This window comes from Bos grunniens, chromosome 10, assembly GCF_055505025.1.
Source record: "Bos grunniens cultivar Pamir isolate PY7600 chromosome 10, Bosgru_T2T1.0, whole genome shotgun sequence".
NCBI lineage: Eukaryota > Metazoa > Chordata > Mammalia > Artiodactyla > Bovidae > Bos > Bos grunniens.
Window position 1 is genome coordinate 96,915,115 of NC_141174.1, and position 26,327 is coordinate 96,941,441.

The window sequence follows — 26,327 nt, forward strand, 5'->3', positions numbered from 1 at the left end:
CTTACCAAGTTCCAATGCTGCTGCTGCTGCCACTTCTCAGCTGTGCTACCCCACGCAAGGCCCTAACCTCTCTGAGTGTGAATATCACTACCTGAATATAAAGTGGACATGGTGACATTTAAGGTATGGGAGGCGTCGGTGTGGGGATTAAAGCGGATAAAGATATGAATCACCTAGCACAGTGAGAGGTTCAGGATGTGAAAATTCCTTCCTCTTCAAACCCTTCAGCTTCTCCCTGGTTTCATGTTCCCAAGACCTTTCCAACCCCTTGCTTGTTTGCCAAATAAAAGGTGGTTTTTTTTTTTCCTGCCAGAAAGAAACAACTGGAGGTTGAGTGGCACAGAGCAGCCATTTTTAGATTTGTGGGTGGAAAATTCTTCATGTTCTCAGGCCCGAATTTAAGCCCCCTCTGGACTTCCACCAGGCAATTCACATGAGAGGACATGATGCTCCAACCCCACTTGTGCTGGAGAGGAAGCCCAAGGAGGGGTAAAGACGGAGAAGAAACATCCCCCTCCCCAAACCCAGCTTCCTCTAAGCTTCCAATTCTCCTTTCTCACCCCAACTTAACCAAACTCAGAGGACTCGTGATGCAGAGTCCTCTGACCAAGAAGTTCATAAAAGGAGGGTTTGTCTAATGATCACCCTGCCCCAGACACCAGAAGAAATTCCCACCTTCCTCAGCTGTTGGAGAGAAAGAGGTTGCTGAGACTGTGCTGTGATTCCCTAGGCACTGTCTTGTCTGAGTCTAACAATTGCCCTGGGAGCTCGGGATTGTTAACCCATTTCACTGAGAGGAAACTGAGTCTCAGAGAAAAGCCACTGTCTCCGGAAAGGGCAGAGAGCTGCTGAGATTTCACCCATCTCTCTGTGTGAGCAGAGCCCTTGCTGTCCCCTCCATGGTGCCTCTGAGATGACTCGCGCAGCCCTGGAGCCAGCCTCCCTGTCCTTCCCTGCTCTGGGCTTCCAGTCCCATCTGTCTTGCAAGCTGTGTTTTTGATTCTCCTCCTCAGAGCTGCCTCTTCACTAGGATAGCACTTAGTATGTTGTCTTATCATTGACTGTTGGTGGGCACCTCTCCCCGCTCACTCCTGAGTGCTTCAAATCAGAGCTTCCGATCTGAAAAGATCTTGAACGTGTGAATTGGTCCTGCGTTATCTCTCTGGGGAATATTTGCATCTCTCGCTGCAGAATCAAGAGGAGAAGAGAAACTCTGAAAGTTCTTATCTTTGTCTGCCTAGGAGACTGCCTGGTGTCAGAGGCCTTCCACACATGCTTGATAAAAGAATAATTGAGTGAAAAAGACCTACCACATAGCATTGTCATGAGCTGAAAGGGTTGATGTCTATAACATCCCTAGAACAGTGCTTGGCATGCTGGAGGTGTTTTAAGAACGTGATGCTGAGCTGCAACTGGGAAAGAACACTTATCCAGGAGTTAGGGGTTTCAATAACTTGCCGTGTGGCCTTAGAAAGTCCCCCCGCTTTGGGGGTTTCGGTTTCTTCATCTGTGAGTTGAACACATTGGGTGAGATGGCCAGAAATGTACCTTTTCAGTGCTGCTGAAATACATGTGCTTTTTCATGCATGTTTAATCGCCTCCCTTCACTCCCCCTCCCCAAACACACACACACACACACACACCCCACATGCATTCCCGTCAGTCTCCAAAATAGCCTTCTGCTGCCCCTCGGCATTTTCTGTCTTTCATTTCCTTGACCAGAAGAAGCTCCATGAGGTTACTAACCGTTGTTGTCCATGTTCGTCAGCTACGACTGCTTTAGTAAAACAGCGATAATGTCCCCTCAGATTCATTTTATCAAGCAGCAAAATCTGTTTTGTGGGCCAGGGTGTGCTGGTCCTAAATGGAAAGTAGAAGTCATTTCCAGCTCACTTGCTCCGTAAACACAGGGGTTCTGTCGGCCGCCTTTGCACCCAGATGGAAAGAACATTTAACTCCGCAAATGGAGGCAAGACCATGGAGGCAGAGACGGGGGAAAAGCCTTCCATTCCAAAAGGAGCGGCGAGGCTGCAAAAGAAAAATTCCTCCTAGAACAGGAACAAAATCACACTGTAGGATGGCTTTCCAATCCGCAGTTCAAGACACTGTCAAAGTGTGAGTGCGTGTGTGTGATTAGTTGAAACTTAGCTTGTAAAATATTCTATGATTCCTTGATCCAGTCTTTTTTTTTCCTATAAGACCCAGGATCATATGGTAGTCAGATTCTACTGACCCAAGACAAGGCTGTTTCAACTAGTGTGCGTACTTAGTCACTCAGTCGTGTCTGACTCTTTATGATCCCATGGGCTGTAGCCCATCAGTCTCCTCTGTCCATGGGGATTCTCCAGACAAGAGTACTGGAGGGGGTTGCCATGCCCTCCTCCAGGGGATCTTTCCAACCCAGGTCTCGAACCCAGGTCTCCCGCACTGCAGGTGGATTCTTTACTGTCTGAGCCACCAGGGAACTAGTGGGTGTATTGAGAACTAGAGGGTATATTGGGGTCTTGGTAACCAATGCAAATTCCTGGGCTCCCATCTCTAAGATTGTTGCCTGTCCACATGGGATGAGCCCCAAAAGTCTGCAGTCTTTTTAACACTTCCCCCCATCGCACGGGATCTGAGTAGGAGGCGACCACTTAGAGAGCCTGTCATTCTAGAGTCTGTGATTCTAAATGTGATTCTAAAATGGCCTTTTGCTCATGATTCTGCTGCTGCTGCTGCTGCTAAGTTGCTTCAGTCGTGTTCGACTCTGTGCGACCCCATAGACAGCAGCCCACCAGACTCCTCCGTCCATGGGATTTTCCAGGCAAGAGTACTGGAGTGGGATGCCATTGCCTTCTCCGTGCTCATGATTCTAGTATTCTGCAACTCTTATTCTGTTTCCATGTGCCTAAGGACAAGATTCCAAGGTCTAAAGATTATCTTTCTGAGTAAAGGTTTTTACTTGGGGGAGGGGAAAAGGGACCCAGTGTCATGGGGTTAGAGGGACATTCTGGAAGGGGAACTTCCTGAGGGCACAGCCCAAAGGCTGATGCTCTACTGATATGCCTGAGCAAGTCCAGCACTAGGACTCAAATGAAGAAACTTGGTGGTGTGCGTTGGCTGGTTCTGGGATGACACATGCATGCGGGACCATCGGGGGGATTCCTGATGGACAGAGAGATCCAACCATGTCCCAGAGAGCTGGAAGGGCTGAGGCTGGAGGAGTGGAGGCAGTAGCCAAGCAGAGAGCTCAAAAAAGAACCTGTGGCAAGAGAGGAAGGATTCACCCCAAAACATCCTCCCTGTGCCTGTGCTGGATGGGGGGGGGGATGTGCAGACTGGTTTGGCAGACATGAAAATGTAAGGCTTTAGGAAAACCCAGGACGAGAGGAAGCCAACTGTGTGGGGATATCCCAGGGTACAACGTGTGGGCTGAAAGAGGACTGTCTGACATGCTAATGAGTGCCTGGATCTGGGAGGGTGGGGACAGGAGGATGGTAGGGAGGACCTCTGAGGAGCTGGTAGGCAGATGCTGGGCTGGGGAGGAGCTTTGAGTTGGGGAGCAGAGTCTGGAATAGAGAGAGTTTCCTCAGAATGTTCCCACACACATTCCACTTGCCACCAAAGGGTCAGGATTCAGCTGAGGAACCTGGGATCCTTTTCCTGAGAAACAAAAGCGGAGGATGGAGAAGGGAGGCAAAAGTTTCCGGCTTCCCAGACGGGACAGGCTGGGTTACCAGGGGTTTCTCTGGGAGTGGGGGAATGGAAAAGAAAGTATCGCTCATCCTTGGTGACACATTTAGGCTGTCTGCCTGCACGGTGGTGATGACACACTCCTGGCTGCACGTGCAAGCCCCTCTGTCCCACACAGGGACAGTGGCATGTGTGCCAACTCACTGTGACACACTTACCCCTGCATCCTTACCATCAGTGACAGCACCACTCCACACTGACGCTGACACACGGTGTCATCCCTCATGGGCAGGAACACACAGGACATCCATCATCACACAGACATGGTGACATGCCCCAGAACTTTTGCACCTGGCACGGTCTACATAAAGGGCACCCTCTGTCGCTGCACAGAGCACACCCTGCATTCAGTTCAGTTCAGTCGCTCAGTCGTATCCAACTCTTTGCAACCCCATGGACTGCAGCACGCCAGGCCTCCCTGTCTATCACCAACTCCCAGAGTTCACTCAAACTCATGTCCATTGAGTTGGTGATGCCATCCAACCATCTCATCCTCTGTTGTCCCCTTCTCCTCCTGCCTTCAATCTTTCCCATCATCAGGGTATTTTCAAATAAGTCAGTTCTTCGCATCAGGTGGCCAAAGTATTGAAGTTTCAGCTTCAGCATCAGTCCTTCCAATGAATATTCAGGACTGATCTCCTTTAGGATGGACTGGTTGGATCTCCTTGCAGTCCAAGGGACTCTCAAGAGTCTTCTCCAACACCACAGTTCAAAAGCATCAATTCTTCAGCGCTCAGCTTTCTTTATAGTCCAACTCTCAGATCCATACATGACTACTGGAAAAACCATAGCTTTGACTAGATGGAACTTTGTTGGCAAAGTAATGTCTCTGCTTTTTAATATGCTCTTTGGGTTGGTCATAACTCAAGAGTCTAGCTGCATATAATACCTGTGCCTTACACCCAAACCATCACCCCATGCCATTATCACATTCTACTGTAACAACAACCCACTAAGCTCTACACAAAATCACATGCTCACACCAGAGTCACTTCAGGTCAGAAGGGGTACACCACCACACATGGAGACAGACCCACACCTGCCCTGCTAGCCCCTGTATGCCCCCACAGGGATGCTGCCCACTCCCACCTGCACGGCGTCCAGAAGTGGGCACACACACACACACACGCAGCTTTGAACATCCGCGGGTTTGCCTTTGTCTGTGTCACTCCATGTTGAAGGAGAGAAACTGGGACCCTGACCTCATAGCCCGACAGTGATGGCACCCTAGCCTTATCAGGGACAAGAGGGGAGGCACTCACCAGAGGAGTAAGGTGGCCTAGAGCCCTTCCCTGTGCACCACCCCCACAGCTCTGGTCCTCCTCTGGCATGCAGCCATGCCCTCAAACCAAGACCAACTCTGCCCCTCCAGGCTCCAGTTAGGAATGGCAGGATGTAGAGTCAGCATCTGGAGCATTCAAATGTCTCCCTGCACTGACCAGCTCATCTCCTAGCGGAGGTCAGGGCCAGCTCAGCAAGACCCTCCTCATCTCCCACATGGCAGCCAGGGTGTCCTTTGGACAGAGGCAGCTGCAGGGAAGAGATGGGCTGACCTTTGGACAAGAGCCATTCTCACTGATCACATTTATAGTCTCTGACAGCTGTCACTCCTCACACACTGTCCCTCACTCCTCACACAAAGTACTGACATTCGCTCTCTTGACTGGCTTCTTAGTGAGCATTCGAGACATGCACATGATCATTTTTAAAAATCTGTTTAAACCTGGCCCCCTGCCCCAGCCCACAGGGCTCATAAATAAGAGTAGAAATCCAACACTAGCCAGGGTTAGACACCTTAAGCAGAGCCGTATTCATATTTTAGCAGGTGTCTTAGAAGCTGTCTACAGAGCAGGCTCTGCAAGGTCCAAGACTCAGGGTGGGGTGGGGACTTCAGCAGGCTGGGTTAGAGATGCAGTAGATGAAGGACACGCTGACAACCCACATGACATGAGGACCCCAATCCGAGTGTGAAAACTCATAGCAGGTTTTTCTTTTTTCAAGCGAGAAACTGGAGAACAGGGAAGACGATAAATGTCAATGTAAAAAAAATATATCGGCAGAGCAAAAGTTACATTTCCATAGGCTGTGGGATGTGTCAGAAGAGAAGCAGCCCAGCTTGGTGGAAGGCCCCTGGAGCTCAGTGTCATGCCGTCATGGGCTGGAGTCTTGGATCTGCCCCAAACTCACTGTATCTCCCTGGACCTTGCCCTCTGTATCTTGAAAATAGGGGTCTGTGTGAACTAGAGGAGAGAGCATACTTTATGCAAAGCACCGAAGTGAGCACCTAAGACATAATTGGGGCCTGATGGTCATATGATTAGCAATAATATAATCAGTAGGAAATGTTCACAATATTTAGCAACATTTTGGCAATTATAAAAGAGTGTTTGGGAACCATGTCTACTGGTTCAGTGGTGACACTGAACGTTGTCCACTGGTACAGTGGTAACAGGAGCAAGTGTTCATCTTTTTACCATCTTTTTTTGACAGGAAGTGGCTAATATCATGTCTTAATCATTCAAAGGACAAAGCCACCAAAACTTGATTGAGCTGCCCTTTTATTCGCCAGTAAGATTTTCTGCAGCTAGACATGACTCATGTCAGCTCATGCAGTTTTAATAGGCTCATAGAAACTGGGGCTCAAAGGGGGTTTTAGCTGTCACTTGCCGCCCACCTGCTATCTTCTGGGGATAGGGAACTCAGCACCTCACACGGGCAGTCCATACTATAGCTGTACAGCTCCAGCTGGCAGAAGGTTCTTCCTCCTAGAGCTTCTGTTGGCCTTCCTTTACCTTCCCCCATTGCCCCCATTCTGTCATTAGCACTGGTAAAAATGATAGTTCCTTTTTTCCCTTGCAATGGTCACTTATTCATTCAACAGCCATTCTTTAGCGCCTGCTTTGCCAGGGGCATGCTAAGTGCTGGAATTACAAATTGAGCAAAACTTGCCAGTCCTTGAAGGGCTAATCCCACTTAAGAACCCTCTCCTCCAGGTAAAATGCATCCTCAAATCCCTCAACCATCTCTCATTTAACCTGATTTCCAGACACCCACCACTTAACCACTCTGCTTCTTTTCTAATCATATTTGAGCCTACTAAAATCTATCTTAAAGTGTTGTGACCAAAATTGAGCTTAGTATTTTTCTGAAGGCTAAGTTGGATTTTTAGCCCAGCTTAGTCAACATCCATGTCAAAGGCGATGCCCACTGTGGAAAAAGCCAAATTGCAACTAGAGTGCTGCCAGCCAGATCCACTCGCTGAGCTTCTGTTCTAGGAGAACAGGGAAAAAGAGGGGAGTGGAGAGAGGAGGACTATGACTCTTGAAATGACAGGATGTCAGATCTCTCTGCCCAGAACTCCCCTCCAGGCATTAGTGGCAAGTTTAAGTCACTCTAATCAAACAACCTCCCCTCTGCCCCCTCCATTAGTGTCTGCCTCTAAAAAAGGAAGAAAAATCTTAAATGAGCCTGCTGATGGGCCAACACAGCATGGAATGGAAAACTCAGCCATAAAGGAAGGGACTCCCCTACTCCCAGTCTCACAACCTGAGATAAGCTTTAGAAAGTGACTCCGTAGGTGAGGAAGGTAGGTCTTCCAATGCCTTCTGGTGTGTGTGTGTGTGTGTGTGCGCGGCGGGGGGTTGGGGGTGGTGGTGGGGGGGTGGGTCCTGCATTTTGAGGTCTTTGCTGTTGACATAAATAAAGGAATAGTCCCCGTTTATTGGAATAAAATCAGGCCTCCTGCCTTTCCCAGATCCTGCCCTTCTGCCGCTCTTACTGCTCCCTTCTTGGAAGGAAGCCATCCCCTACAGAAGCAGGAGTCATCTCCACTCTGACATAACCCTGATTGATGCATAAACTCCAGCAAATCTTTCAAAGGCCTGGTGCATGGCCCCTCCTCTCTGAAGCCATTTTCCTACACATGGGGCTGGATTAAAGGAAGCGTTTTAGAGCCAAAAGATGCAAGCAGAATAGAGAGGCTCATAAGGAGAGAGTCATAAAGTGAAAAGATGAGTGTGAGGAGAGGAGGAAAGAAAGACTGGGGTGGTGGTGGGGCATATGTTGTCCTGCCTCTTGGTAGTTCCTTTTCTTCTCTGGGCAAAGGAGAGAAAATATGGCCTTCCAGAATAAACTTTGCCAAAGAATTCCTTATTCTTATTCTTCACAGAATATCAGATCTAGAACATCTTAGCAACGGCTTCCCTGGTGGCTCAGAGGTTAAAGCATCTGCCTGCAATGCGGGAGACCTGAGTTTGATCCCTGGGTTGGGAAGATCCCCTGGAGAAGGAAATGGCAACCCACTCCAGTATTCTTGCCTGGAGAATCCCAAGAATGGAGGAGCCTGGTGGGCTACACTCCACGGGGTCACAAAGAGTCGGACATGACTGAGCGACTTCACTTTCACTTTGCCCAAGGTCCACAGCAGTTTTGCAGCAGTGTTCTCCCTCTGGGTCCACGTGGAATGTTCCTTACTGCCTATGGAGGCCTTGCCCATATGATCCATCCGTTTCCTGAGTGCTCTCATAACAGGACAGGATGTGGAGGGGCTGCAAAGATGATCTGACGGTGGTCCTGTCACCCGGTAGGAGCTCACAGGCAAGAGACAAGCAAACAGAGAAACAGGGGTGTGCTTGGGGGTTGAGCGGGGGTTGAGCGAGGGCTGAGGCAAGTGTGATCAGTTCTGCCTGGAGGAATCACGGTGGGCTTTCCTAACTTCCCTGGTGGTTCATCGGTAACGCGTCTGCCTACAATGCAGGAGACTCGGGTTCAATCCCTGGGTCGGGAGGATCTCCTACCTACTCCAGTATTCTTGCCGCCACCGCCCCACCCCCCCCCCCCCCCCCAGAAAAAAGCGGCTCAAGGTGGGCTTTGGATTTCTGCTTTTTAAAAAAAAAACAAAACACCCTCCCTCCGTCTCCTGACTCGCACTACCCCTTGGAATATTGAAGGAGCAAGCTTGCCGTCCGGAGAGCCTGGCCGGGATAGGCAGCTCTATCCTAAATCCCTGCGGGAGGGATTGCTGGGGTATCTGGAGGAGAAGGTGGAAGGGGAGGTGGAGAAGGAAGGAGAGGGGAGATTTCTCTATTTTAGGAGAGGGGAAAGGAGAGAGAATGGGAAAGGGAAACGGAGGGGGAGGAGGAAGAGGGAGGGAGGGAGAGACGGAGAAACGGAGAGAGAGGGAGAGAGGGGGAGAGAGCCGGAGGAAGAAGAGGGGGGGAGAGAGGGGAGAGAGAGAGATTTGAATTTCCCATCTGGAAGGGGAGCGGTAGCACGTCAGGGCCTGGCTGACGGGCGTGATTGGAGGGCGCCTCCGGCAGCCGCCCGCGGCAGTAGCCGCGGCCCCAGCTCACCGGGCGGAGTTGCACGAGGCGGCAGTGGGAGCTGGAATTGCAGAAGGAACTGCCTCGCTGAGTTCGGCCGGAGCCCTGCAGTGGCTCAGACGGTTGCGAGGACCGCCAGGTCGGTGCTGGCCGCGGGCCGGGAGGGCGGAGCCGGGCTGTGGGCAACAGGGTCTGGGCTCTCTCCTCGAGGCCGCAGCGCAGCCCGGGAAGCTGCGGAGTACCGCTTTCGGAGGGACAGCTCCCCGCGACTACCCGGGCGCTGGAAACGGAGGCTGCGCGGCCGCTGCAGGGACCCCCCCGGGCGCGCTCGCGGTGGTGCTGAAAGGACAGCTCCCCGCGAGAAGGGGACGCCTGCAGGCGGAAGGGAAAGGCAGTGAAGCGCTAGCCAACTGGGAAGGAGGGATGGGTCCCTGAGCCAGAGACCCTCGGGCAGAGGCCCAAAACTGCCCGGCTCCCGGGGAGCCAGGACCGCCCCGAAGGCGGCGGGCGACTCAAGTCTGAACCTAGAGAACAACTTCGAGCTCTTGGCGGAGGGATGGGGGCACGTCAATCTAAGCTACTTTAGGTTTGTGGCTAACCTGGAGACAGCCAAGGCCCTCTTCGCCCAGGAAGAGGGACTGCACCCCCCCCACACACACACACACCCGCCAAGGGGTACGGTTCGGGTATCGGAGTGAGTCAGAGGGCGGCGGGAGTGGGGCGGACAGACCGAAGGTGGTGGGGAGGAGAGCCCACACGTCGACTGGGGGTGGGGAATCTAGAGGACTCTATTTGTCGTGGAGGAGGAGGGGCCGGGGTTGAGGCTGCCCCTGTTCGCTGCCTGGGGTCAGTTAGGACAGTCGCTGGCCCTACTCTGCCCCCTCCCTCAGCAAAGTTTGAGACCCGGCCAGGTCTTGAGGTTGGAGCTCTGAGTGTTGGGGGGCGGTGGGGAGGGGCGCTTTCAGTGGCCAACCACGAGCTCCAGGTTGAGCAGCCGGCTACGTTGATCTCCGCGGGGGACCGATCGAGGGGATCCAGGATTTCTGTCCCCCTCTTCTGCTGGGAGAATTACGAAGCCCCCGCCTCTTCCGCTTTTCTGCAGAAGCCAGTTCCTTACCCATTCCCACCCTCCACTGCTCTTTTCTCTCCCCTAGCGCTCTCCCTTCTAGCATGGGGTGGGGGTGGGGAGGGGGATAGGGGGACATCCCCTGTCATTGTACCGCATTTGCATAGAGTTCCCCGCAAAAAGCAAATGAGTGTTGAGTTGCAGCGAACATGGCCCGGACATGAGCTATTAAAGAAAAAAGAAAGAAAGAAAGAAAAGAAACAAAAACGGATAAACAGTCACAAGAACAAACACTGCAGGTGCTCGAGTCTGCTTGTCGGGTGGCGGGGCCCAGTCCTAAAACCTGCCCGGGGCTCAGATGGTCGAGCCTGAGGAGGTGCCTCAGCTGCCTTCGGGCTGGGATGAGTTGGGAGAGTCTGGGAGCGGAAGCTGAAGGCGCGTGCTGCATCCCGGGCGCGCTAAGGGCAAGGAAACCTGGTGCTGCAGCAGCATCCCTCCCCCACCCCTCCTTGCATCCCCTCCCCCAGCCTTCCGTCCCCACTACCACCACCACCATCGCCCTTCCCGCGCAGGGATCGACCAAGCTTCCCGCAGACCCGCTGAGGAGCGCCTCCTGGCGGTCTGGCCAAAATCAACTGCAGGCAACCGGCCGGACCTCAGCACTCCTCCAGGCATATCTACACACACGCCTGCACTCACGCTCACGAAGAATCACAATGATGCCTAAGTTCAAACACGCAGGAGCATACCTTGAACGAGTACACTCCCACATACTCGCTAAACACAGCATTCAATTCGATCCAGCAAACATGTCCTGAGGCTCTACCATTAGCTAGGAGAGATTGTAGATTCTGGGAAAGGAAAAAAAAAAAAAAAGCACAAGATACAAACCCTGCCCTGGGAAGATTTCAGAGTGGCTGGAAAGGGAAAGACGCATAGGTGGACAGGGTGCATGAGCTGGAGGCAGGCAGGGTTGCCCTAGAACGTGCCATGGGTCTCAAAAGAGGAAGACTCCATCACATGTCACCAAAGATATCTGGGAAATTTTATGGCAAAAATGATGTATGAAGGGAACCTTTGAAAATTAATGCTGCTGCTGATGGTGATGATGATGACAGCTAACATGTACTGAGAACCTACTATGTGCCAAATGCTGGACTGATCACTTTATTTGCATTATTTAATTTAATGCTTACAACATGAATTGGGCATAAGTTTTATTGTCCCCATCTTACAGATGAGAAAAGATAAAGTCATTTGCTCAAGGTCACTCTAAGTTGAGAGGCCAGGGCTTGAACTGGCAGAGATGAGGTTAAGAGGTTCCAGGGCTGTGGAAATAGCTTGAACAGATGCCCAGGAGTTTTTGGAAAGGATATATGTGGAGGTATAGCTGATACCGAGCCACATGCAAGGAATGGGAAATGAATGGTGAGGCAGGCAGATGCTAGATTGTGCAGGACCTGAAGGTCACCACAAGGACTCTAGCTGGTTTAACCAGGCCATGGGGAGCCATTGCAGGGTATGTTTGCATGAGCACATCTGCCCTTTAGGAAGATTAATCGGACAGCCTTATGGAGGATGGATGAAAGGTAGGGGAGGGATAGAGTTAGCGGTTATGCGCAAATTCAGAACACGGAGGCCCTGAACCACGGCATTAGCAGCCACAGGAGAGGGGGTGTGTGGATGCAGGAAACACTATGAAGCTATAATCCCTGGGCTTCTCCCTCAGAAGCCCATCCCAATTATAACTTGCCAATTCCCTTTGCGGTTTTTGTTCAGCGTCTACCTCCGCAGCTGACTGAATGCTGTGAGACCAAATGCAATGACTCCCTTGTTCCCTGCCGCAGCCCAGCACCCAGAACAATGCCTGGCAGACAGAAGATGCTCAAAGAACATTTGTAGTGTGAGTGAGTGAAAGAATGAATGAAGCATTCACTGACTCTGGGGTTTTCACTGAGGCCATGGGAACAAGGCATGCTAAGGAAAAGGTGGTTGGTAGGGGTAAGGGGAAAAAGAGATGAGGATGAGATGGAGCTTTGGATAGATCCAAAATGAGACTATCTAGCAGAGAGTTAAATGTGCAGGTTTGGGGAGAGACAGAGGGTTGAAGAAGGGCATAAACCATTAAGGGGAGGTGAAATTTCCCCTTAAACAGTGGGAGAGTGAGGGGCCATGGAGGGGAGTCAGCAAAAGATAGAGGAAGACCATCTGAAAAGTAGGATGATGACCACAGGAGGGCTGTGTCATGGAATTCAGGAGATTTAGGAAGAAGGTTGAAAACAGCGGAGCGAGTGAAAGGGCGGTGAGGGGTCTTCATTGGCCTTGATGCTGCAGAGGGATGGAGGTGGTGGAGGAGGAGGGCCATGGAAACACTCCTGGGTCTGGTATTAGGAGGACTCTGGCAACTCCAGCCAGGGCAGCTTCGACAGCAAGGGCAGCAGTTCCATGTCTCTGATCTCACAGAGACAAAGGGTTTGACCGGGAGGTGGAAAAGTGGTAACACCAAGGGGAAACCACTTGATCATGAAGCTAGGAGGCAGAGATTAGGAGAAAGATGGGCGTCAGAGCAGGGGCTGGAGAAGGAAGGGGATGAGAGGCACCTAAGGGGAAGAGACTGACGATGTGAGGGAATGGGAGTAGTAAACGGATCAAGGAGAAGATGCAAAGTGAGAAACTCTGAAGCTAAGGCAGACGGATAGGCTTCGGCGGGGAGGAGGGAGACTTTTCTCCCTTGGGAGTTGGATGGAGGGGGGTTGCGGCGTGCAGGAGCTTACACTGCTGCTACTGCTACTGCTAAGTCACTTCAGTAGTGTCCGACGCTGTGCGATCCCATAGACAGCAGCCCACCAGGCTGCCCTGTCCCTGGGATTCTCCAGGCAAGAACACTGGAGTGGGGTGCCACCTCCTTCTCCAATGCATGAAAGTGAAAAGTGAAAGTGAAGTCACTCAGGTCTGTCCGACTCTGAGCAACCCCATGGACTTCAGCCTACCAGGCTCCTCCATCCATGGGATTTTCCAGGCAAGAGTACTGGAGTGGGGTGCCATCGCCTTCTCCGGGAGCTTACACTACCAAAACATTAATTGTTTTGATAATGATGACAGCCACCATTTACTGAACTTCCATCCTATGCCAACTGCACTCCATAGATTATTTCTAAGCCTTCAAAAGGCTATTACAATCCTTACTTTATAAAGAAGACTGAGACTCAGAGAGGTTATGTCGATTACTCACTATCACACAGCTAAAAAGTGGCAGGTCTGGGATCTGAGTCAGATGTGCCTGACTCCAGGCCTCCTGAACCTTCAGCTGAACCACATCATACAGAGTGAGAAGGAAATCACCTGCTGAGAGGGATGAGGAAGGAGTAGGTTGGGCCTTAAGAAACTGGTTAGGGGGAGTCTCACTAGGGTGAACAAATGGCTCAGCAGCTGAAAGGGCCATGCTGGGAGTCAGCCGCAGGACCTTGGTGGTGGACCCAAGAAGCTGGGCTCCATGATCCTGGCAAGCTGGGAGTAAGAGGCCCCTGGAGTGACAGGGGTGTAGCATGGAGAAGACTCAAGTCCTTGAGTTGACTGCTTTGCATGCAGAGGCGTGGGTGGTGGCAATCGAAGTTTTCTGAATGAATGCAGGAAACAGAGGAGTCTGGAGAAGGAGATGGTTTGGTGATAGAGAGGTGGCATGTCGAGTGTGGTGCCAGGGGACATTCAGGGGGAGGCGTTCAAGAGGGAGGCAAGTGTATTTCTGGACTAATTTGCCTATTTCACACATACGTGCGTGCGCACACACACACTCACTCACACGCACCCCCAAATGTAATCTGCATGAGGGCAGGACTTTGTCTTGTTCACTATTATCTTCCCAGTGCCTAACACACTGCCTGACATGCAGTAGGTGGGGCTCAACTAATGCTTATTGGATGAATGAGTATCTGGTGCCCAGATAAGATGCCTAGATGTCATCAGTGTTGGTGCCCATTAAAGCCCCTAGAAAGGATGAGTTCCCCCAGGGAAAGATTAGAGATGAAAAAGAGATAAGGACTGAGGTCAGAGTCCTGGAGAACTCACTTTGAAGAGACAAGAGGAAGAAAAGAAGCAGCAAATGAAGGGAGGGAAGAAGGAGCAGGAGGCGAGGAAAGAACTGAGTCACAGAAGCAAGAAAGGAGAGGGGTTTGGGGATACAGTGGGGTAGGGAGCAGTTCAAATGTTTCAGAACTGCTTCAACAGAAGAGCTGGGAAAAGGGCCCAGTAGATCATCTGACTTTGGAGAGAGACTTGCCAGATCAGCAAGTTAGGGATGAGGCAGGCACTAAAGCCCAGGTGCCCTGTGGACCAATTTGAAACATCTCAAATTAGACTCCTGCGTCCTCCACCACCACCTGGCAATTCCTTGAGCTGCATGTAAACACAGAGAAGGAACCCAAGAGTTCCTGAAATCATTTGATTATTATTCGTTTCCTGTTCTTAGAAATGCAGTCTCTTTACAATATTTTTAGTCAAATGAAAACATCTTGACTGACTGAGCTGAGCCGCCTTCAAACTCAGAATTCTGGATCAGGGTGGGTTCTCCTGCATTTCCTGGAAATCCTGTTCCTTTCTGGAGTGTCTTCATAAACATGCAGTCAGCGATGGCTGACATTTGACATTAAGGAGGACCAGCCACACACCAGGCACCTGACCGGTATCTTATCTTCCCCTTCTAACATCAGTGCAGGGTTAGCCTTTAACACTCCTTCATTTTGCAGGGAACAAGCTGAAGCTTTCCCAGGGAGCCACAGCCAGTGAGGACTGGGGGTGGGGGCAGGATTTCAAACTAGGTGTGTCTGATACCAAAGTCGCTGGGGATGGATTTCAACTCCATCATGACTTTCTCCCCACAAAACAACCCATAATCAGGTGATGTGTTCACGTAGAAGTCCTCAGATGAACTTCCAGGACCATTGTATTAAAAGATCTCAGTCTGCCGATACGTCTCCTCATTTTGAAAGAAGTGAGGAAAATCCAAGATCAGAAAACAGCCAGTGACCTTGAACTCAACCTGGTTGTAATATCCGGCCTGACTCCTCTGCCACCATTTCCTAGGACCCCTTTATCCTCCTCGCCAAGCATAAAGACCCCCAAGCCTCGGGGAGTAGGTCTGGCTTCAGTTGACCATCAGGGCACACGACACTTTGATTAGCTCATGGATGTCCCCCCGACACCCGAGAAAGAATTTGTGGTGCATTTGCCTACAAAGGCACCAGTGAAATTGAATGATTAAAATAAAAAGAAAGAGTCTGAGAGTTAGAGCATCTGGGTTCAAATTCTCAGGGATGCAGGAAGATCAGCATAAGAAGGAGGCCGAGGGTAGAGAAAGGCTCTAGGCTACCCCTCCACTCCGCCACTGCTGGAATAGTTCCATATTTATGTTTTGCATAATGAGATTCCCATTAAGAGTTTATTTGGAGAAAATCTTCTGAGGCAAAAAAAAAACAATAAAAAATATAATAGAAACTGAAAGTTGGTGATTTAGGGAGAAGGAAAGGAGGACTAACATAAGCTGAGTGCTTACAACACCCAGTGCTTGGTACTTTAAAGGCCTAAGCCCCAAGAATATTACCATTTCTCTAACTCCCTATGCATAATTCAAAATAAAAATCAGTATTAAGCTATAAAACAGAAAACTTACATGTATGATGCAATGAAAATAACTTATTTCTCCATTTGTCTAATTTCAGAAGCCTGGATATGTTCAATATGAGCGGGCTGTTCTCATTTTTCCACCCACCTCTGATTTGCTGGGACCCCAAATGCAAGCTCACTCCTTCTAGGGCTTGATGCAGCAACCCAGGCTGGAATTCTCTCCAGTCTCCACAGCAGCCCTGAGAAAGGAGGCACTGCCATCTCTGTCTTACAGAGGAGGAAACGGGGGCTCAAAGAGATTGGACTACTTGTGTGGCAGTCACACAGTAAATAAGGAGTTAGGGTGGCATTTAGAACCCAGGTCCACCTGCATCCAGATTCTGCACTTTCTCCAGCTTTCCTGGACTTAATCAAATTAAAACAATACAGACAAGATGAAGGCTTTAAAATATGGATCAGAAGTCATTTGACAGCATATATGTGCCTGGCACAGGGCTTCCCGATAGCTCAGCGGTAAAAAAAAAAAAAAAAAAAATCCACCTGCAATGCAGGAGACATAGGAACCATGGGTTGGATCCCTGGGTCAGAAAGATCCCCTGGAGGAAGAAATGACAACCCACTCCAGGATCCTTGCCTTGGAAATCCCATGGACAGAGGAGCCTGGTGGGCTGCAGTCCATGGGGTTGCAAAGAGTAACCGGACAGGACTGCGGGACTGAGCATGCTCACGCACTCATGCCTTGCATGAAGCATAGTGCTCAGGAAACAGCTCCTTTCCATCCCCTTTCCCTGAAGTACCAAGCACTGGGTTTTAGGGTCTGACTGATGGTGCCTGATGCCGAACTAGAGTGAGGCGTTCCTCTGTCTGACTCCACCATCCTGCCTATGCAGAGGCCTCGCCCATCTGACCTCCAACTCCTCTTTTTGCAGGTAGCCGCATCGCCCCCAAGCCAGGCCTGCCTGGAGCGCTGCATGCAAATTCAGCTGCTGGCTAGGGCACACTAACGCACGTTGTAGGCATGGACTTCGTCATGAAGCAGGCCCTTGGAGGTGAGGCCCTAGCCCTGCACCCCCTTCTCCCCGCCCCCCGCACCCGCTCCCCACTCCCAACCCAGGGGCCTCAGTGCCCCGGGCCTCCCTATGCCAGCCTTGCCACCACGCCGCCGCCCTCTTCCTCCCCAACCCTCCCCCACAGGGGCCACCAAGGACATGGGGAAGATGCTGGGCGGAGAGGAGGAGAAGGACCCTGACGCGCAGAAGAAGGAAGAGGAGCGGCAGGAGGCACTTCGGCAGCAAGAGGAGGAACGCAAGGCCAAGCACGCCCGCATGGAGGCCGAGCGTGAGAAGGTCCGGCAGCAGATACGAGACAAGGTCAGCGCCGCCCTCCTGCCCATCCTAGAGTGTAGGGGGTAAAAGAGGTGCCCCACAACCTCAGGTTTCCCTGAATCCTGGTGCTTGCCTTAGACCTGGTTCTCTCTGAGCCTCACTCTTTTCATCAGAAAAATGCATGTCACAGAACACCCTCCCTCAAGGACCGTTTTGGAGATTAACTAAGATAGTGCACACAGTCCTGAATGTTTGCTGCTATAGGTCCATGACCTTGTGTCCAAAATCCTGGAGACCATACAAGTTTGGAATCCAGAATTTAGATGTTTGGGGGAAGGACTATAGTGCCCCGAGCACGGTCATGCATCACTTCCAGTGGGTTTGCAGCTGCCGCCCTGTGCCAGTTCAATACTTGTCTGCTTGCCCTGCAGAAAAATCAAGGCTCTAAGTAGCCTTCCATAAGCTCAAGACAAGTTTTGTCACCAAAATTGGGCCCCAAGCATGTGGGAGATCCTTCAGTTTTCAGATCTTGAAAGATTTCAAACAAAAGCAGAGAAATTAACAGGGCAGGTATTTATTTTAAAAGAAACCCCATGCATCGTCTCTCTCTTGTTAAAAACCCACAGAAGACAGGCACAGTCCCACAAGGAAGATGCCCTTATGCCCATTTTACAGATGGGAGGCCCGAGGCTTAGCAAGTTCCCATGGGCTGCCCCAGCTGCACGTGCATGACCGTGAGACTCAGCTCTCTCCTTGCCCCGTTCACGCTCCTCTCCACCCTTCCTCTCCCCAGTATGGGCTGAAGAAAAAGGAGGAGAAGGAGGCCGAGGAGAAGGCGGCCCTGGAGCAGCCCTGCGAGGGGAGCCTGACCCGGCCCAAGAAGGCCATCCCAGCAGGCTGCGGGGACGAGGAGGAGGAGGAGGAGGAGAGCATCCTGGACACGGTGCTCAAATACCTGCCTGGGCCGCTGCAGGACATGTTCAAGAAGTAACCAGCCCCCCCGCCCCGACCCCCGGCCCCATCCACTTGTTACTTTTCTTTTCTTTTTGGTTCTTTCTTTTCTTTTTATTCTGTTAAGTCTCAGTTCTGAAGGGGAAAACCTCAGTTGGCCTCTGCCCCACTTCCCCGGCCAGGGGCTCCTCCCCCTCAGCACTCCTTCATGCCCTCCTTCATCCAGGGTATCCCGCCTCCATCACCTCACTCCCAAGTTGCTTGAAAAGAAGAAGACAGCTTCTCTCCAACAGGAGGTGTTAAGCCCAAGGCGGGAGGCACTGGAGGCCCCCTCCGGAAGCCTGAAGTCTGTGCTGGTGTGGTGATGCCCATACATTCCTTCATGCGCCCCACTGCCAGGAGGACCACTGTCCCCAGCCAGCCAAAGTAACGACACATTCCAGCCCTGCCCAGCATGCTGACCTTTGGCCTCTAAATCCCCGTGGGCCTCCAGGTCAGGGCAGGGGTTGAGTGGCCTGGCTCTGAGAAAGGGAGTCAGGGTAAGTCTGGCCTGTCAGGGCCTAGCCTGAGGCTGGCCTGCTCTGTTGTGGCCAGGCCCGGGGCTGGGCAGGAGGCTGGGGCTCTCCTTCCTGCCTCCCTCTAAAGACACCCGGTCCAGGAGCACCCCTCTACCACCCCCACCCGAAGAGGCACAGCCCCTGCCAAGCCAGTCCCTCCACACGGATCCTCTGTGGACTTTGACTCATCTATGGAGGGACCCCAGGGTAGGGCAGCCCCTTGTCCCTCCCCCCACTCCACTTAGGTCTGGAGCCCCACTGCCAGGCTGGGCCCAGCTTGCCCAGCCAAGGGGCTGCCCAGGCCCCCGGAAAACACTTGGAGCCATTGGGCAGCGATGGCCTATGCCATGGGACTCCCCCCCTGGTGCAGCCTCGCTGCCCCCATTCTTACCCACCCCTCTTCACATTGTCCTGTTCATGGGCTTCCAGGGCTCCACAGACCCCAGGAAGACCACTTTTGACCTTCCTGGCCAAAGCCCCAAGCTTTTGGGGAAAAGCCAGTTCCCACTTGACAGAAGGTGTCTGTTCATTCATCTCACTGGCCAAGAACAATCTCTCCTCTGGGATGTGAGATGGACATTTGTTCCCCCCACCCCAAATTTTCAAGGCCTCCTTCTCAGTCAGTTGTGTGAGAACGAGGGAGTCATGGAGCACGTGAGAGAGGAAGGTGTGTGTCCAGCCATGCATGAATGTGCATGGCAGAGACTGTACCAGCAATTGTGTGTCCTGAGGTTATACATATAGCCCTGTGATTACAGTGTCTTGAGATTTTGTGTGTGTGTTAGTCATCATCCCTGTGTCAGAGACCCATGTATGTTAGGCAGCCTTGTATATGTATGCTTGTTTGAGGTGGTATGTATGAGTTGAGATTGTGTCATAGGTGCAAACTAACCATCTCATATGTGTGTTACAGCTTGCATGAGTTAGCTCATGTCTGCAATTGTTTTCAAAAATAGTGTATACATCAGGAGTGATAAGAATGTGTTAAATGTTGTAAAAGTACATGTTTGAGAGAGCTGTCAGATATGCTGAGACTATTGTATGCATGTGTGTGGGCTCTGAAAAAGCAGTTGTGTGCTGGACGTGTGCTTGGGGAAAAGGAAGATAGGTAAGATGGCTGCTCTTGGACCCAAAACCACTAGTCACGGGTGGCCACATCCAACAGGAGATCTTGTCCTTGGCCTGGAGTCCTCCTGCCCTTGGGGGGTTCCTGCCTGAAGTCCTAGAAGTCCACTGAGACAGACCCAGGCAGTGCCCCAAGAAGCCATGCTGGCCCCCACCAGGGCCTACCCCAAAAGCAGGGGCCAGGGAGGGGGCGACTTGCCTGCCCCGAAGCCCCTGCCCCATTGGCCCCAGTTTGCATTCTGCAGGTTTTCCATTTTAGTGAATTTATGCTTTTATTTCAGAGACAGACATGTGTCTTCTCTGTCTGTTTCCAATAGTTAAAGCCATATCAGTTAGACTGCAATACTTTAAAGACAAGACAAAACAATCCATATGTTTAGGGAACCAGAAAAGTCCCCTGGTCTGTCCCTTCTCTGGGGAGCAGGGCCTCAGCAGCTGCAGTCCCCTGGACGTGCCCTTCTCCCCCACCCCTACCACCTCTGCTGTGCCCCTGTGTCCTGCCCCAGGGGCCCGTGTCTGTGCCTGTGTCTGTGATGGGGAGCCACCTTGCACCCCTGTTGTCTGCTTGTCTATTTGTGTCTGTTATCCTGGGCAGGATGGTCATTCTCAGGGGCCCCAGGGGCCTGAGGCAGAAACAGACGGGGTCCAATCTTGGGGCCCCAGACCTCCCCAACCCTGTGTGTAGGTTCCACCTAGACAGAGGGATGGACCGCACGTGTTTAGAGAGGTCTCCCTCTTGACAAGGGCCCACAGACCTCAGAGGTGGTACCAAGGCACAGAGAATGCGAGATGGGCAGTGGAGACCAAGGCCCAGGGCGCTTCAGATGCACAGGGGAACCTACTCATACATGCAGGACATCCCAGGCAGGCCCGAGGAGCACCAGACCCTCAGAGGGTGTCTCTCACAGTCTTCACAGCCCCTCTGCACGCCCAGAGTGGGCTCAGGGCTTTTCCCAGAGGAGAGTGCCTTCCAAGCTGTCTGGCTTCAGGCTGGTGCACATCCCAGACTCCTCCAGCCTGCTTCTGAGCTGCAGGACTAGCCATCTTTCCAGAGGAGTAGACAGGGGAAGAATTTCTGCTGAGGCATACACTTCCAGGGGATGACTCCTGGGTCCAGAGAAACACAATGACCATCGTTCCTGACACAGACCTCACTGTGGAGAGAGGCTAACATGTGACCAGAGAGGATGTCATGGGCAACACACTTGTGGGGGCACAGAATATTTGTGGGGCACTCTAGTTGGGAATGGATGGTCCCACGAAGTACATGGGGTGAGAGGGACGTGAGGCCCGCTGATGGGAGGACGCAGAGTGTATCACACCCAAATGGGGCAGTGTGCATGCGACACACTCAGGAGGCGGGGCAGGGAGGGAGTGACCCCACAATTCACACGCACACACACAGCGCACAAGGGAGGCATCCCCTAGCTAGGAGAAAGGAAGGAGTGATCAGCGCCCGTGAGTGAAAACAGAACAAGAGGTCAAGTTGCCAGGGAAGGCCTCCTCCTCAATGTGCCTGGGAGCTGACCGCCAGAGAGCAGAGAACGGGCTTCTCCAGGTCCCCTGTGCCGGGCACTGGTGAGGGCTAGGGTTTCCACACAGGTACATCCTCCAATCCAGGGCCAGAAGGTGTCCTTAACTAGGAAGCAGTCTCCTCCAAATGCAAGGTCAAGAGACCTTTCTGGCTGTGAGAGAGGGCGAGAGCCAGAGAGAGAGAAGGGTACAGAATAACTCCAGCTCAGGTCCCTTTCAGATGAGACAGCTGGTGAGCAAAACAGCCTCCCCACAGGCTCCTGGCTAGAGTAAAAGGGGGGCAAAGCAGCAGCCCCACGAGCCCCTGCGCCCAGCTGGCAGGGCTGCCCACCACCACCACGCCACTGCTCCATCCGGCTGGGATGTGGGGGCCAGCACAGGGGCTGGGGGTCAGACTGGCACTGAGGACGTGCCCCCCACAAACAGCCCCTGCTCTCCTCCCCACCCCGGTGTCCCCTATCTTCATGGAAAGAGAGTAAGAGGCACTCCTGCGGGCCCTTGGGGCAGTGGGGGCTGGGGGTCCCAGTGAGGCCTGGGCGAGGATGGCCATCCTACCCATGTGGGGGAGCCCCTTCCCCACCTCTGTGCTGTGTCCTTGTTGCTCTGCTTCCTTTAAATGTGTCAGTGCCTGGGGGGAGGGGAGGGGCACCCCTTCATGCCCCCTGAACCTGACCAAAAGCCATGGCTGTTGCTCCCCCTTTGTATGACGCAGATGCTAAGATGTACCAAACCAACCATGACACAAAGAAAAGACCTTGTACAGTAGCTCTCGGTCTGTCTGCCCTCTTCTGTCCATCGGCACCGCCTGGGTGACTTGCGACACCAGCTGAAGTGAGGGGCCAACCCACAGAGCTGGAGCGGCCCCAGAAAACCTTCCCTTTTACCTTCACTTCTGGCCAGGACCTTGTGGCAATGAATGACCCCCAGAAACCACTGAGGCCAGAGTGAAGGCTGGCTCCAGAGATTCAGGGCCATTCACATCCTGCCCTTCAAAGTCAGCTGGCAACCCCAGGAGCTGGTGGTTCAGCCTGACTGTAAGCCCCACACCCCATCTCTTGCCACCCTTTCTCACAAGTTTCTTGGGTGTGGCATCCTGACACAGAGACAAGTCACATCAGTTCAGTTCAGTTCAGTCGCTCAGTGGTGTACGACTCTTTGCGACCCCATGAACCGCAGCATGCCAGGCCTCCCTGTCCATCACCAACTCCCGGAGCCCACCCAAACCCATGTCCATTGAGTCGGTGATGCCATCCAACCATCTCACCCTCTGTCATCCCCATCTCCTCCTGCCCTCAATCTTTCCCAGCATCAGGATCTTTTCAAATGAGTCAGCTCTTCGCATCAGGTGGCCAAAGTATTGGAGTTTCAGCTTCAACATTAGTCCTTCCAATGAACACCCAGGACTGACCTCCTTTAGGATGGACTGGTTGGATCTCCTTGCAGTCCAAGGGACTCTAAAGAGTCTTCTCCAGCACCACAGTTAAAAGCATCAATTCTTCAGTGCTCAGCCTTCTTATAGTCCAACTAAGTCTGTCACTGGTTGTCTCACCAACATTGATGGAGTTTCTACCTCTGCTAGGCTGTGTGCAGGAGGCCAGGGACCCAGAGAAAGGATGTCATTCAGCATTGCTTCTGGACACAGACACATGCCAGGCCTTGTTGAGGGTCAGGACTAGACCACCTTTGGCTACCCTTCCCCCGCATAACCCTTCCTTAAGCTAAGCCTCTTCTCTCTGCTTGGATAGACACTCATTCCTCACACCCTAGTCTCCTAAACTGTATCTCTTCCCTCCTACCCACCCTCTCCGCACCACCCCATCCCACCTAAACTCATCTAAAACCCAGACTTAGCCATGTCACTCTGCTGCCCAACATCCTTCAGTGGTTTACAGGGCAAAATCATCAAAATGGCCATGTGTGATATGACCCCCGCTGGCCAGGTCTGACCCCACCTAACTGTGCTTCAAACAACCACCCCCGAGTAGTTCCCACATGTCTCATGCTGTTTCATGGTTGCCTATTCGGTCCCCTCTGCCTAAAATGAACAGTACCTGTCCCCTCCCTAGCTTCTCAAGACCCAGTTCCACTGTCACCTCCTGCATGACGCTGGACAAGACCCTGATGCTGGGAAAGATTGAAGGCGAGAGAAGAAGGGGACGACAGAGGATGAGATGGTTGGATGGCATCACCAGCTCGATGGACATGAGTTTGAGCAAGCTCCGGGAGTTGGTGATGGACAGGGGAGCCTGGCGTGCTGCAGTCCATGGGGTCACAAAGAGTCAGATGCAACTGAGTGACTGAACTGAATTGAACTGATTGGTTAGGAGTCACAGGATCCAACCACAGTTGCAGGGAAAGGACTGCACAAGGGTGCAGACACTGGGAGGGGACCCCTCGGGTCATCTTAGAGTCTGCTCCCACAGAGCCCGAGGCAGCCCCTTCCCCACAGAGGAGCAGGAGTTGAGCAGAGCTTCAGTGGAGCCAAGCCACAAACTTCCGCCCTGGGTGGTGGGGGAAGTGTCTCATAGCAGGGCAGGGGCCAATGGTATGCTCTCTTGGGGCTTCTGCAAGACTGAGGCCATTCTCAGAGCTGGGGTCGAGGTTCCAAAACCCTTTTCTAGCCTGGGAGTTGGAGAAAAGTGGTCCGTGAAGGCTTCTTGCTCCCCTGGGAGCCCACCTGTGTGCTCCACAAGTAGGCCAGCCAGTGTCCCTCCAAGGCCCAGGTCCCTTCTCAGTAAACTAACAGGTCAGGCATTCAGATGTTTATTCTCTGCCTCCGTCTCCTCTCCTTTACCTCAGATGCACCCCAAAGTGCCCTGGTGGGAAATGCCAGCATCCTCTGATTCTGGGCCTTGAATGTCTTGTCCTAAAGAGTCAGTTAAACAGTACTTACTGTACTCCCACCACCTGCCAGGCAGCATTAGGTAGTTCTAGGTACCAAGAACATCAACTAACAGCCCTTCCATCCAGAAATCTACTCATTAGTGGAAGAAACGGGCAGATAAACAGACCTATTACCCACCTAAATATTTGCAATGATACAGGCAAACTCCAGGCACTTGAGGAAGGGTCTCTGGAAGAGGCAGCATCTGAAATGAATTTTAAACTAGGAAGAGTCAAGCTGGTAGAGGAGGACACTGCAGGCAAACAAGCTGGCATTGTCTGACATGGGTGGTGGAGTAGGGTAGGAAGAGGTGAGAGATGTCTACAGGAACTTGAGTTTTTGGTGAAAAGCTGAGAGTCTGGGGACATCAACCAAGGTGGGATATCACACAGTGGAGCTTGGGCTCTTCCTGCAGGTGGTGGGGAGCCCTTGCAGGGTCCTTAGAAGAGTGTGACCTGATCAGATTGAGGAAGACCATTAGGGTGGTGAAGAGGATGAACTAGGAGCCTAGGGAGGAATTGGGGCAATATCAAGATCAGAGATGGCAATACCTGACCTCAGGCAGTGGCAAGTGAGTGGGGAGAAGTGGGTAGACCAGAAGGCCATACAGGAGGGAAGACTGGCAGGACATGAGGATTGGCTGTGAGGGGTACGGAGAGGGAGGGTGCAGGCCAATGCCTGTGTCTCCATCTTAAGTATTAATAGTTCCATTCCCCAAGATCTAGAATGGTGCTAGGAGACAGGTGTGGAGGAAGATAATGAGTTTGATCTGGGTTTCTGGGTTTGAGGCACCTGAGAAAGAGTCCAGTAGGGAGTCTGGAGGGCAGAAAAAGCACAAACCATGTGATTGCTGGGCTAGCCCTCCAATGGAGTGATGTCTTGACCGTTTAGTTCACCACAGGCATCAAAGCACAGGACATCAAGAAACCTGGACTGGGAAGAGGATTTAGCTAAATGCATCCTCCTATGCTACTCAGGCTACTCCTATGCCATCTCTGGTAAAGGGCACTCTGCTTGCATGTTTCCCGTCCCCCAGAGTGTGGAAGAGATCCTTTCAGAAAGAAGTGGACAGGTCCTAAACCAAGAGCTGCCAGGAGACAGGGAGTTAATGAAGCCTCCTCCAGCATCCCTTTAATTGGCCGCAAAACTCTGCTTTCAGACCACTCACTTAGTGCCTATAATTAATTGGGGTGTTCTGCCTTATCTGAGAGATGATTTGATACCCCCCAAGGACAATGTTTTCTTAGCTGGGATCCTCCAGCTGGAGCTGTCTCTGCACACTGGCCTCTCCACGGTGCACTGACTGTGACTGCAGGCTCCTGCAGGGCTCTTCCCCATTCCAGGCCAGCACCAAATGGTTCAGACTCAGGGTACAGGCTGAATGGGTGGGGCCAGGGGCTGATATTACCACCTCCTTGGGCTCCAGGGCCAGGCACCCACTCCATCCTGGGACAGGCCCATGGACTCCAGCTCTTGGCCACATTGACTCACATTAACTCTCATAGTAAGAGGCACTTGGCATGAGCTTGTCTACAAGAGGGTCAAGGCAGTGCATCTTAAAGTACATGGGACAAGGGATGGAAGCTTCCACTTACTAAGCCCCTGCTAAATGGCATCCACAGGGTTGATTGCTTTAAAGGCATCACCTCTGCTCATCCTTACAGGAATCTCTGAGGTCAGGTTTGTGTTCACTTTCCTCATGAGAACACCAATGCTCAGAAGTAGAGGTTTATAATGGGAATAGGCACAGGCTTTGGTTTTCAGACAATCCTGGCTTTGAATCCTGATTCTTTCTGTCTGGTCTTGGGCAGATGATTCAATTTCTCTGAACCTTGGTTTCTTTATCTTTAAAAAAAAAAATATTGAGTGCAATAATGCCCAACCTAACTAACACCACCAGGTTCTCTTAAGGAATTAAAGAAAATAATGTCTATGGGTCTACTGGCACAGTACCCGGCATGGAGCAGGTACCTAAAAAGTGACAGCCATTACTACAAAACGCTACTTCTACCAAGGGCAGACTGATGAAGACAAATGAGAAGAGGAGGACAGGAGAGGAGGGAGAGATATGGAAATGAGAAGGAAAAGAATTAATTTCCATAGTAAATTGAGAAGCCTGGATTTAAAGCCAAATGTATTTCATGTCTTTTCCCTGTAACACAAGACAAGCTGGGAGACAAGGGCCACAAGTGAGAAGGGAGGCAGAAGGGA

At 52.0% G+C, this 26,327-nt stretch overlaps 1 protein-coding gene across 5 annotated transcripts in view; it reads left to right on the forward strand.

Moving 5' to 3' along the window:
- The window catches only part of CPLX2 (complexin 2), a 91,686-nt gene extending 69,689 nt beyond the window's left edge, over positions 1-21,997 (forward strand). For 3 of the 5 annotated variants that reach the window (XM_086319029.1, XM_086319030.1, XM_086319028.1), the window contains 3 exons: positions 16,671-16,790; positions 16,936-17,111; positions 17,860-21,997. In XM_086319029.1, the coding sequence (XP_086175155.1) occupies positions 16,760-16,790; positions 16,936-17,111; positions 17,860-18,057 (405 nt within the window). In that variant the 5' untranslated portion in view covers positions 16,671-16,759 and the 3' untranslated portion in view covers positions 18,058-21,997. Of the gene's footprint in view, positions 1-7,190; positions 7,322-8,929; positions 9,196-16,670; positions 16,791-16,935; positions 17,112-17,859 lie in introns of those variants that run through there. The other 2 variants (XM_086319031.1, XM_086319027.1) reach the window with 2 other exon arrangements.
- The last annotated feature ends 4,330 nt before the right edge of the window (positions 21,998-26,327 follow it).